The sequence below is a fragment of the Rutilus rutilus genome (genome assembly GCF_951802725.1).
Source record: "Rutilus rutilus genome assembly, chromosome: 7".
In the NCBI taxonomy this organism is placed as follows: Eukaryota; Metazoa; Chordata; class Actinopteri; order Cypriniformes; family Leuciscidae; genus Rutilus; species Rutilus rutilus.
In genome coordinates this window covers 45,668,290-45,681,578 of record NC_140221.1, presented here as the reverse complement: position 1 = coordinate 45,681,578, position 13,289 = coordinate 45,668,290, and the positions used below count along the sequence as shown (strand labels likewise).

Here is a 13,289-nt window from a genome sequence, read left to right as displayed (position 1 = left end):
TTAAAACTGCTTGCTCAGTGTTTCCAGCATCATCTGTTTTCACTCAGTTTCTCTGTGGTTCGTCTGCCTCTTGTTTGAACCTTCACCCTTGACCATATACCTAGAATTAGCATGGTCAAAATGAATATTTTGGTGCCGAAAGACCTCTGGTTTTGATTAAAGGGGTTTATTTATTTTTATTTACAAGTGCTTTTATCTATGGGAGATCATTTCTGCCACATAAGAAAAGAAATCATGCTTTGGTAAATCTTAAATATGACAAAAAATTAAGACATTCTAAGATAAAAAAAAATCTAAATTATTACAATCATAGTTATTAAAGCTATTAAAGTTATGACATACTAAGTCATAATTAGGATATGAGAATAAAAAGTGGAAATTGACATGGCAGTCATGATATGCTCATGTATGCGATTACAAACCTCGAAATTATGAAATACTAAATCAAAATTATGATAGGCCTATAAAAAGTGGAAATTATTAGAAAAAATATCGAAATTATGAACTTCTAATGGTTTTTTATGTCATAATTTCGACTTAGCCTGTCATAATTATGATTTACCAAAGCATTTTTTTCTTATGTTGCAGAACTGGGCTTCCATATTTATCCATAAAGGAATGAGCTCAAGGGTGATGCTGAAGCTACTGCGCATGCGCATCATAGTCGACTCGATTTCTCCTCATGTTTTCCGTTTCAAGTGCAAAAAAATTCACGAAACAGCTCAAAACAGGTCGATAGTAGCTTTATGCAGATTGTCAGTGAGGACGTTTTAATAATTATTATTAGAAGTTAGACACAAATCAGAAATATTATCTTACGTTTGTCTAGCCTTTACATCATTTTTTTATTAGATCGCAGAATGCTTCTGCTATAGAATAATGCTGCTAATAATACTATGCTAATGTGTCGATGCTGTACGAGTTCATATTTGATGCCTACCGATTTAAATATCGATATTATTGGAAAACGTTTGGGTTTAAGACTTTGAGCTTTGTAACTCTGCAGATCTTATACTTGCACTAACAGCTGCATAACACACTAAAGAAAAATGAAAACAAGACATGCATCATATGACCCCTTTAAAGCGTTTCTGATGATTGTTAGAAGGCAGCTTTCTGACTCTGAGGTGGTTTGTGTAACATTAGCAAGACATTATATTTATATTTCCACTGTGTCATTGGGTCTCATTCATGAAACACGAGCAGAACGGATTTTTGTGTAAATCGTGTGTAAAGTGGTTCTGGCGTAAATTTTCGGATTCATTAACATGTTCGTATTTTCCAAATGTTAGTTGGTACGAAAGAAATCTACACCTGCTCCCAGTCACGCGTAAATAGTGCGTTTAACATCCGAACGTTTTGCTCATTAATAAGGCTGCATTTTAATTCACCTTAATCGGGTACATATTTACACAGCATTTAGAAAAAATATTATATATAGTAATTACATACGGTTTTTCTTTTTACTTTTATTACGAGAGCCAGTAATAACATCAGCAAACGGAACACTTTAATCAAATAATGAATTGCTTTCAATAGGGCTGGGCAAACTAATGTGTCGTTTTGAACAAACTTCTGATAGTAAAACTTCAATTTCTGCATCTGAGAAATGTCTCTTTTTCATTCACTTTTGAGAAGACATGTTGAAATCCTTCGTTTGGTGTCATAATTTGATGCCCATATATAGTTGTCAGTCGGATTTAATGGGCGGGATTTATGGTAATTGGGAATGAGCGTGCACGCGCGTCCCATTTACGACTGATTGGAATTCATTAACACACACACACATTTCACTATCACATCTGACGTTTACGAAGTATTTGTGATTCAGGAGGAGTTTTCGGGAAGGTCTCTTTACGTGCAAATCTTTCACATATTTGCTAGTATTTTTACGAATGTTTCATGAATGAGACCCATTGTGCAGTGTTTACTACAGTAAAATTGAGAGAGTAGATCAGGTAATCCGAGCTGGTGCGAGTGAGTGGAGGCGGGGCTAATTTGCATATTCATAGAACCGCGTATTCTAAATGAAGCAAGGGTGTAGAGATAAAATGCACTGATGCATTGATGCATTGATGCATTGACTCTCTATTTTTGTTTAATATTTTTAACAGAAGTTTTGAAGGGTTTGCTTTTGCCAGACTATCGATGTAAATGTCTGTTGAGAGAATAATGTTAGAAATCAAACTACTCTTGCATATCTCAATGATCGCATTACATTTACAGGAACTAGTTTCTCAGCTGTGGCGGAATTTTACTTTGAGGGATGAGTGTCAGCGGCAGGGAAATACACTTGCATGATTGTCATGTGGACCGGCTCTCTCGGTTGCCTAGGTAACTTAATATCACTCCGCCGCTGCTGTAGACTGTGCTAATAAATACAGGGAACAAAGTATAACTACTGCAATGCGATGAAAGGGTAGTTTGATTTCTAACATTATTCTCTCAACAGACATTTACATCGATAGTCTGGCGTTATAAGTTATTTGCTTTTGCTGTACTGTGGAGTGGGTAAAACTGTTTTTAATGGCAGGCTAACAGATAAACAACAACAGCAAGCATTCCGAGAGCAAGGAAATGTAATAAAAATCAATAAACCATTATATGATTAAATTGAATAATTAAAGGATTATAAATGAACAAAGAAAAAAGAAAACACAACAAATCCATGCATGGTCGCTCTCTTGAAGCAACATACAAACAGGTTGCAGTTAAGAATCCTTAGATCCTTTACATATGAATTTCAATTTGAGGGAGCAGTGGTTGTCATTAATAATCGCATCCCTTGTTAGTTGTCCACAGTCCTCTCCTCCCCCATACGGATGTCCTTGCCACTCATCTGGCTGCCCAGGTCCCCAGTGTCTGTAAACAAAGCCAAAAAAAATTATGTAGAAAACTTTTTTTTGTAATTTAATACCATGTCCATGATCTACAACTGCTATTTAAATGGCTTGTTTAATCAAGTTGCATGCACTTAACAATCAAACTCTTAAAGTACATTATCTTGAAATGATTGCTTCCTATCCTTCCAATAATTGAGGGGAATAATTTTAAGATATCACGTGGAAGCTGTGGATAATGGAAATAATGGAAAATGAATTCGATATGGAAAACTGTGACTGCATAATTCAACTCACACTTTGTCCATGGTGCAATGAGTGTCATCTGCCCATCTCCACTGGCCTGTGGTCTGTTCCGTTAGACCGATCCAGTATTCAAATGGTTTGGACAAATAGGTAACAAATTCCTAGGAGGAGAGATAAAAAAAAAAAATACTGAAAGGCAGAATAAAGGTATTAACCCTTTCATGCACAGACACCCAGTGATTTGGTATTTCCTGTATACACACAATGGTTACATGATGTAACAACCCTGTTTTTTCTGTAGGCATAAAGGTTACAATGAAAACCACCGAAGTTTTCCTTATAAAATTGTCATTTTTATAGTTGTAGCGATAGGGATGCTCATAATTAACTGGTTAACCAAGAGCAAGAATTTTGACCGGTTAATATAATCGGTTTAACGGTTTAAAAAGTAATGCAAGTCATTTTTAAAGTAATTTTTCAAGACATTTTTTATAAATGTTTTATTATAACATTAATGTAAAATACTGGTAAATAAAGCGAAATCTTAAAAAAAACAAATAAAAAAAAAACACTATAAACATAGCTATAGGCTATTTTAGTTCTCCTAACGCCACAACAAATCCTTTAAATGTTACAATATTCAGAACGGAACAAGAATGAAAAATAAAAGTAGCTTTACAAACGTCAAGACAAAACAAAATCATTTAAAGCGAATACAGAAACCGCAAAGGGTAATTTGAAATTTTATGAATTTTTGGGTGGGGAGAGGGGGAAGTCTTGTAAAACTACTATTATCGTCTCAAAATGTGGAAGTGAAATTTCATAAATGATTATATATAGGAGGTGGTGTTTTTGCCACTACCTTAAGGCAAACGTAAGCCTACCTCTCTCATTTGGCACGATGTTTCCATATTTGCGATGTATATGGATGCTAAACTATAACTTGTTATATAAACTAGGCTTTGTACTTCACACGCGTTCCAATATCCATATAAAACATCATCCTTCACATGCTCAGAAATGCTCACGCTGAACGGCATAGATTTTACACTACAGACTATTTAACTTAAGCAGTGTAGCTTTTTATGTTTGGTTGACTGTATTAATTTTGATAATGAACATGCTGCGATGTTAAGCTAGCAATGCTAGAACTGATATGTTGTGTGTGTGCACGTGAGGCGGGATCACTTGAGTTTTATAACAGTGGAAACAACTTAAAGTACTCTGTCATATATGGTCATACAGATACGAGTAAGACATGATTAGAAAACTGTAAAGTTTACTTTTATTTGTGCACACTCACAATAAAAACAAAAAACTTTTGTCAATTTCTGCCATCTCGGTTTCCTTTCTGTGAACTTGTTTTGCAGCGTGTCACAATAATGAACTGAAACTCAGCATATAGCCCACTAGTCACACCGTTTTGTTACTCTGTTAATTATTTAAAGGTGCAGTGTGTGATTTTTTTAGCGTCATCTAGTGGTGAGGTTGCGTATTGCACCCAACAGAGGTTACGCTGGCCAACAAGGAAGTGATGTCGTCGCCTGAGACAGCAGAGAGTAGCCAGTTTTCTTTACAAAGATAAATTAAGAAATTATATTTACCTAATTATTTTTATTGTTTTTATAATTATTATTGTTACTTGTTCATCATTGTGTCAGTGTTTTATTCGCTGACTTTAGCAAGCTTCTTTGCACGAAGAACAACATAGTGACGAAACGCGTTTGTCCCTTTAGGGCCACCGTAGAAACATGTCGATGTAAGGAAACCCGCGGTGTGTGTAGTTAGAAATGCTCATTCTAAGGTAATAAAATCATAACGGTTCATTATGTAAGGTCTTTATACACCACTGAAAACATAGTTATGTATATGATATTGCATTTCTGTCAACAGATCCTCCTAAATATCACACATTGCACCTTTAAGTGAATTATATACACTCACCTAAAGGATTATTAGGAACACCTGTTCAATTTCTCATTAATGCAATTATCTAATCAACCAATCACATGGCAGTTGCTTCAATGCATTTAGGGGTGTGGTCCTGGTCAAGACAATCTCCTGAACTCCAAACTGAATGTCAGAATGGGAAAGAAAGGTGATTTAAGCAATTTTGAGCGTGGAATGGTTGTTGGTGCCAGACGGGCCGGTCTGAGTATTTCACAATCTGCTCAGTTACTGGGATTTTCACGCACAACCATTTCTAGGGTTTACAAATAATGGTGTGAAAAGGGAAAAACATCCAGTATGCGGCAGTCCTGTGGGCTAAAATGCCTTGTTGATGCTAGAGGTCAGAGGAGAATGGGCCGACTGATTCAAGCTGATAGAAGAGCAACTTTGACTGAAATAACCACTCGTTACAACCGAGGTATGCAGCAAAGCATTTGTGAAGCCACAACACGCACAACCTTGAGGCGGATGGGCTACAACAGCAGAAGACCCCACCGGGTACCACTCATCTCCACTACAAATAGGAAAAAGAGGCTACGATTTGCACGAGCTCACCAAAATTGGACAGTTGAAGACTCGAAAAATGTTGCCTGGTCGGATGAGTCTCGATTTCTGTTGAGACATTCAGATGGTAGAGTCAGAATTTGGCGTAAACAGAATGAGAACATGGATCCATCATGCCTTGTTACCACTGTGCAGGCTGGTGGTGGTGGTATAATGGTGTGGGGGATGTTTTCTTGGCACACTTTAGGCCCCTTAGTGCCAATTGGGCATAGTTTAAATGCCACGGCCTACCTGAGCATTGTTTCTGACCATGTCCATCCCTTTATGACCACCATGTACCCATCCTCTGATGGCTACTTCCAGCAGGATAATGCACCATGTCACAAAGCTCGAATCATTTCAAATTGGTTTCTTGAACATGACAATGAGTTCACTGTACTAAAATGGCCCCCACAGTCACCAGATCTCAACCCAATAGAGCATCTTTGGGATGTGGTGGAACGGGAGCTTCGTGCCCTGGATGTGCATCCCACAAATCTCCATCAACTGCAAGATGAATATGATCCATATTCCTATCAATATGGGCCAACATTTCTAAAGAATGCTTTCAGCACCTTGTTGAATCAATGCCATGTAGAATTAAGGCAGTTCTGAGGGGAAAGGGGGTCAAACACAGTATTAGTATGGTGTTCCTAATAATCCTTTAGGTGAGTGTATGTTGCGTATTTATTCCTTTTATATATATATATATATATATATGATTTTATTACGTTTTTGTTGATATAAGCACTACTGGTGCATGATGTGAGGATATTTGTATCCTTATGTTCTGTTGTTTATGCTGTTACTTGCACATGCAAAACTAAACCCCTGAAAAACAAATGTTGGTATTTTTAATGGGTCACAGACACTAATCCAGTCTATTTTAATTGAATTCTAATCTTGTCGGTTAATGATTAATGATCAGTTAATGAGCTTCGGTTGTCGGTTAGGAAAAACCCCCAATGAACATCCCTAGTTGTAGTCACTGCGAACACATGCCCTCCGATCCGCTACTTAAAACACCATAAAAAATGGAAACATTCCTGCTTTAAATTATAAAGCAATATGAGAGGTAATAAAGAAAAAGGTGTTTTCTCACAGTGGCCACTATCCCTGAAAGGGTTAAGGAAAAGTGTGTGTGTGTGTAGTGTTGCTTTCGTCAACAGTATTGTCGTCAACGAACCGTTATCACCTGACGAAAACGAGACGTAAATGCTGGTCATGTGACGATGACTAAAATACATGTATAATGCAATATCGTTGACGAATAAAAACGAGACTAAATGTGGTTTACAAAATAAAACCTATGCTAAAATGTCTCTTCATTTTCGTTGACCAAAACGAGATGAGACGAAATGTTATAACGTCACGACGAATGAGAGAGTTGTGCGGGAACCCATAGCTTTGTCGGGTTTAAATTCTGGTTTGCGATCTGGTCACCCGATTATCAGCGAATTTAACAATATTACTCCATTAGTTATTCTATTAAAATGTCTCATTGATATATTTGACACATTCATAATCATTACTTTTGCCGGTTCTTTGTGACAGCTGTTATGTGCGTTATTGGCAGCGTCTCTGGTTACATGAACACGTCACCGCATCAGCAACAGAACATGGAGATTTTATTTTAGAGAATAATCGCACAACCTATTCGATATTCTATAATTAAATAAACTAATTGTATATCCAAAAATCGTGACTCATCCCTGCATGGAATCTCTTGTTTCTTTTCCCAAATCTTCACTCACGTCTCACCCATTTTCTAAAGGGTTTATAAACGTTTCTTCATGGTTCGCTTTTAATTAGGCTATTATATTCGTATTCTTTACTGTGGTAAAGTAGAAAAACGCTGTAGGACAGATAGCCCACATTTGTACTTGAATGTCAAATTCTTTTTAAAGCCCCACTAGGTAAGATTTCCGTTTTGGTCAAACAACGACCCCTAGAGTCGCTGTGGACTACTTGTATTTAACGTTACTGTCGTAAATACCACTCACGCAGAGCAGTCTCTTCACTCACGGCCTGATCCCCTCCCCCCTGTATACCGGTCCCTGTTCAGTCGGATGGAAGCTGTAACGAGTGGAAATAAGGTGTGGCCCCTTTAAGAGCTGCGCGCGCCCTGTTTAACTGTCGGCAGTCTGTATTGTATGTGTGCCTCGAACACCCCGTAAGCTGGTTGTTTCTATTTGATGCTCATTATTGTCCTATTTTTGTCTATCAAGTAATGCTGTGGACGGCAGAACGTGTGACAGACAGTTACACGAGTTCGATTGGGGAATAAACACAACGCGTTACAAATCGTCGGACATCGAACAAGCACAGCTAGCCTCCGAAGATGTCTAAGTTACTAATCCATCAACAAGAACGCCAGGTGCTTTTTAGCTCACACCAACGAGTGAAAGCTTGTCCGAGTGATATACAATATAAGCAATATACTTACAAGTCCAACAGCATGTGAGGACGTGTTGGGGGAAGTGAGGTAGCCTATGCCGTAAAGCAGTCGAATTTTGTAGTTCTTTTGTGTGCGCGGGGTTACTACCCGAACCCCGAAGTTTAAAAGTACGATTAAAAACGATACAGACCCCGTCAGGCTATGGCAGACATGTCATTCAACCTATTGTAAGTCGATGTACCATCACAAGAGTCTTGGAAATATATTATGAAGGTTGAAAAGTTACCTAGTGCTGCTTTAACACAGTTTGTGCTTGTTATTAGATAGGGTGCGTCAAGTTTAGTTGTAAAGCGTGTTTTACACGCGCGGGTGATTTTTAGTTTCACTTTCTCTGGCAGCGCAATCTCAAACATAGCCTAAATATTTCGCCCTTGTGGAGGATAAAATTCGCTCTTCAGACCAATTTACATCAAGTAGAAAACACGAAGATATCATAAAGAGATCGATGGTCTCTTTCCTGCTCGTGTCCCACATCCCTCTCAGAGCGCAGAGTGGTAGGCTATATCACGCGTCTTTGTGTGGAAATATAAAACGAGTTTTTTTTTTTTTAAATAACCCCCCAGCCACCGCCGGTATTTGGTCCATTACCGCCAGGGCCGTGCACAGACCTTTTGAGGGGCATGTGCTGAAACTGAAAAAGGGCACCCCCCTCCCTTTTTTTTTTTATATCAAGATTATTTAGTAAGCCTACATAAAAGGAAGAAATGGTCACATCTTCATGACAAATTCAATAACACAAAATAATAGTCTCAACAGCTTTAGATTTATTCACGATTAATAAAAACCATAATTCAGCTTTGATCACAGAAATAAATTACATTTTAAAATATATTCAAATAGAAAACAGTTATTTTAAATTGTAAAAATATATCACAATATTACTGTTTTTGCTGTATTTTGGATCAAATAAATGAAGCCTTGGAATGAATTAAATCATGAATTAGCCTACATTCTGCATGATAAAATATAAAGATTTCACAGTGATCTTCTGTAATGTTTTTTTAGTTACTACTACAACATTACTGTAGTAAAACCATGTTTTACTACATTTTATACATGTGAGGACGAGCGGAGAGTATAGAATATAGATAAAAAAATTAGCTAGATAGCGAATACGTGCATATTAACAGCCTTGAATTAACCATAATTTAATATTATTACCATAACATGATTAGCCTAAATGTTAATAAATTAAGTGTATCAGCAATCACAAATCAAAGAAGAAATTTCTTAGAAATATATGTTACCTAGGTGACGAGGATCACTCTTCGCTTTGTGTAAGTTCCAGTACGAAACAGTGCGGGGGCGCACCTGTTATGATTTTCCGATGGTAAAAACAAATTATATGTTGTTGTATTACTTATCAATATATAGTTTTTGACCAGCGAATGTGTGCTGTGCAAATGTGCATTTTTTTTGTCCGTCATTAAAACGGCGCCGGCGCCTGCCGGCATCACATTACATTTTCATCAACAGGTTACAAACTAGTTTGTTGTAGCTATATAGGCGGGGCGCTCAGTTTTTCCTGTTGTAAAATACATTTGGCCAAAATCGCATTTTATAAAAGATGAAATGCTACTGTATGCTCGCACAGGCTATTTAAGTGTAGCTATGTATTGGCTATGACTATGGCAAATGCTAGCCTAGACCTCTCTCTCAGGCGACGTCCCACATGTCTCAGTCAGTGAGTCAGACATCAAATAAATAAAATATGAGCCTTTATAGACATAACGTTAGTGTTTAGTAGTACTTATTCAAACAACAAGATATTTATTTACCCTTCGCAAAACTTCGTTCAGCTGCTGTCTACTGTGCGGCTGCTGTGGAACTTCAGTTGATTCAGTGAACATAGAGGGGGCGGAGTTATCAGCTTACTGACAGCTTGAGGATCGAATAAGATTTACACAAGCTCGGTTTAAGAACTTTCATTGGCTAAATATTTGTAAAACAGACAGACAGCCATAAAGGGTGACCAATAGCATTGATTAAAATTTTTTTTTTTTTTAAACACCACAAAAAAAAAGGGCACTTTGGAGTGTAAGGGCAAAAAGGGCATGTGCTCTGCACAGGTTGAGCCCTACCTGTGCACGTGCCTGATTACCGCGGTGGTAAAAAAAAAACCTGCCACCGTCACAGCCCTAAATAGCCTATACTAAATAGGCTATAATAAGATAACCTTGTTTGAAATTCTATGTTGACTGGGTTAAATAGAATTGCATTACTAAAAAGAGACTAAAATACAATTTTCATTGACTAAAACTAGACTAAAATGTCATCAGTTTTCGTAGACTAAAACTTGACTAGACTAAAAAGAGTGTGAACGTGACTAAAACTAATAAAAACTAAAACGACAGCTTGACACAAAGACTAGACTAAAACTAAAATTAAAACAGGCCGCCAAAAACAACACTATGTGTGTGTGGTACTCACCCACTCCTTCTCAGAGCCTTCTTCTAATTTTAAGAGTAACGCGCCCTGCTCTTCGCAGTAATCTTTTGCTTGGGTCCAGTTCATTGAGTGACCAGAGAACAGGTAACAGCTGTTTCTGAATGGGATCCACTCAAGTCCACTACAGCCTGATGTGAGTGAGCCTATGTAGGAGGACAAAACTAAATTAACACTTTAGTTCCCAGACAAAACAATTCTGTCATCATTTACTCCACCTCTCTCTGAGACACTCGGTTAGTCAACTCCTCTCGTGATTCAATCAAGAAAGTCATTAATGGTTTTATCACACAACAGCATTTGCATTGCCTATAAACTCCCTATAAACCCTGGGCATGACAAGTTTTCTCTGTGGGGAGGAGGTTTAATTAATATTATTTGGCTGTACTGATGTTCTATGATTTTAATACCGTCTGAATCAAACACATCAGAGTTTTTCCTCACCCAACCTCACAAATAATTACACGGCAAATCTCTTTCTGTTTTTCATCTCATGCAGATTAAGGAAATGTAATCCTGCTCAGAATGTCTGTGATTATTGTATATAAAAATTTTTGCACCATTACAGATTTAGAGTTTTTTTGCAAAAAAAAAAAAAAAACACTTCATAAGCACAATATTACACCTTGATTTTAGAATTTACTCACTGATTAATGATATTTTATAAGACGAAGCTTGAACTAATGATGTCAGTTCCTCCACTGTATTCTTCATGTCCTTCAGAGAGCTTGCCATCTCCACTTTAGCCGGAGACAAAAGCCAAACAGAACAATATATCAGCCCGATTACCTCTAATATAAGAAAAGCACAATTCTGAAGAACGTAATATTTCATGAATACAGTTAGAATTTCTAAAATTACTTTGTGCATGGAGCAAAATCGCAGCTGAAATCGTACGGTCCCGTGTTTGGCTAGACTTAAAAGCTGATACTGCCGATTTCAAACTGTTCATCAAATCCTTTTGGCGATCTGTAGGAGAAAGAAATAGAAATATACAGCTTGCCTTAGATATGAGGATTATTCAAAGCTGAATGTACGTCTAACACTCACCCAGCTTTTGCTCTTGTTTGGATGCGAGTGAATTCAGTGAAGAGTTGAGATCAGTCATCAAGGTCTCAATATTAGACAACTTCGTTTCATGCATTTCTTTTGGAGAGTAAGAGGGACAAGTAATAATCAATGATTTAATGCACGTATTAAATCTTGTGTCAAAGAGAAGAGATGTTTAACAGTCATGCCCTGCTGAGACACTTAAATCATGCAGAAATTCATTGCATTAAAGATTTCACCCCAAACAGACATTAGTAAGGGAGGACATTTATGTTTAAACTTTGTTCTAAAAAGATTTTTTTTTTAAAATCATCATGATACTTAAGTTTTTTTTAAATTTATTATCCATAAATGCCCTAATAAAACAAAATATAACATCAGAGTTACGGCAGTCAAGACGCTAACCTTTGGTCATTGTGTTAATTGATCCGGACATGTTCAAAGATGAACTCAGACTGGATACTAAGTTCTGCAGCTCAGAAACCTTCTTTTCTAGGCCATTACCTGTCAAAAAAAATGAATAAATTGTTAATTAAAAGTCCATTATCAAAACTGATCTGTGATGATGATGATGATGAAGTTCTCACCTGAGGTCTGAAACTCAGATTTGACTGAGGTTAGATCAGAAGTATGGCTGTTAATCCAACTCTCCAGCATTGAGAACTTTCTTTCTTGATGCGAAACTTCAAAATAAACAAACAATCTTTTTCAGCTTCTCTGCAAATATATTTATATATTCATATGCTAATTCAAATAGTTTATTAAAGCTCAGAGCAAAGCAGTTCAGTTCATATCACAACAAAAAAAGTCCATGTTCACAGTATTTGTCACACTAAAAACACAAAGATGTTGCAGTCCATATCCACACCAGTGATAAACGAAAGCAGTCTAGTAGCAAAACACTAAAGACAGTATTTCATTAATAACTCACAGATGACAGAAGTCATGATGATGAAAATAATCATGCAGACTGTTCCTAGAAGCACAAGGATGCCAGTTTGTCTGTGATTTGAGCGACCTGAAGAAAACAGACAAAATCCTTGATTCATTTATATTGATAATATCACATATACAATGTCGAAATGTAATATTTTAATTTTGCAATGCCATGTTTTAATTCTTTTTGCATTTTTCCACACATTTTGAGATATTATTCATGTCTGTAGCAAAATGGTGCCGGAACAAGTGACATACCCAAGTTTATACTTAGAAGTTTGTTTAAATCATCATAGTACGAGAAGTAATAATATATATATATCCATAATTAGCATGAACATGATTAATTGTTGAAGCTCACTGGTTAGAAGAGATTCCAGTTACATTTCAAATATAAAAGTTGCTTTTGAAATAACGATTAAAAAAAGTTTAAGACATTAAAATAAATGTAACTGCGAAACATTTTCCATTTCACTCATGCTGTAAAAGCTTTAAGATAGTTTCTCCAACTGAATGTGATATTGTAAATCTTCCAAACCTCTCCAAAATGATTTCTTTGGTTCACAGTCCATCTCCATTTTAACGTATCTTTCAGAAGAATCCATTTTCTATAAAGGACAATATAATGTGAGCAAATTGAAGTAATTTGCTTCTTATAGTTGAAATGAAAAACACCACCTCCTATATATAATCATTTATGTAAATTAAAGAAATTTCACTTCCACATTTTGAGACGATAATAGTAGTTTTACAAGACTTCCCCCTCTACCCACCCCAAAAAGATCTAGGTTTTCATTTGGTCACTTGCTATTTAGTCTTTT

General features: G+C 36.6%; 1 protein-coding gene across 1 annotated transcript; it reads right to left on the bottom strand.

Annotated features, from left to right (window-relative positions):
• Positions 1-2,109: 2,109 nt before the first annotated feature.
• On the bottom strand, positions 2,110-13,125 carry LOC311293507 (uncharacterized protein). The gene is made up of 10 exons (XM_084413854.1): positions 13,007-13,125; positions 12,464-12,550; positions 12,120-12,215; positions 11,938-12,036; positions 11,533-11,628; positions 11,344-11,451; positions 11,130-11,222; positions 10,468-10,628; positions 3,138-3,247; positions 2,110-2,862 (listed from the first exon to the last, which is right to left on the bottom strand). Exons 1-10 carry the CDS (start codon positions 13,071-13,073, stop codon positions 2,712-2,714), a joined length of 1,068 nt encoding a protein of 355 aa, XP_084269980.1. The 5' UTR covers positions 13,074-13,125; the 3' UTR covers positions 2,110-2,711.
• Between the last annotated feature and the right edge of the window lie 164 nt (positions 13,126-13,289).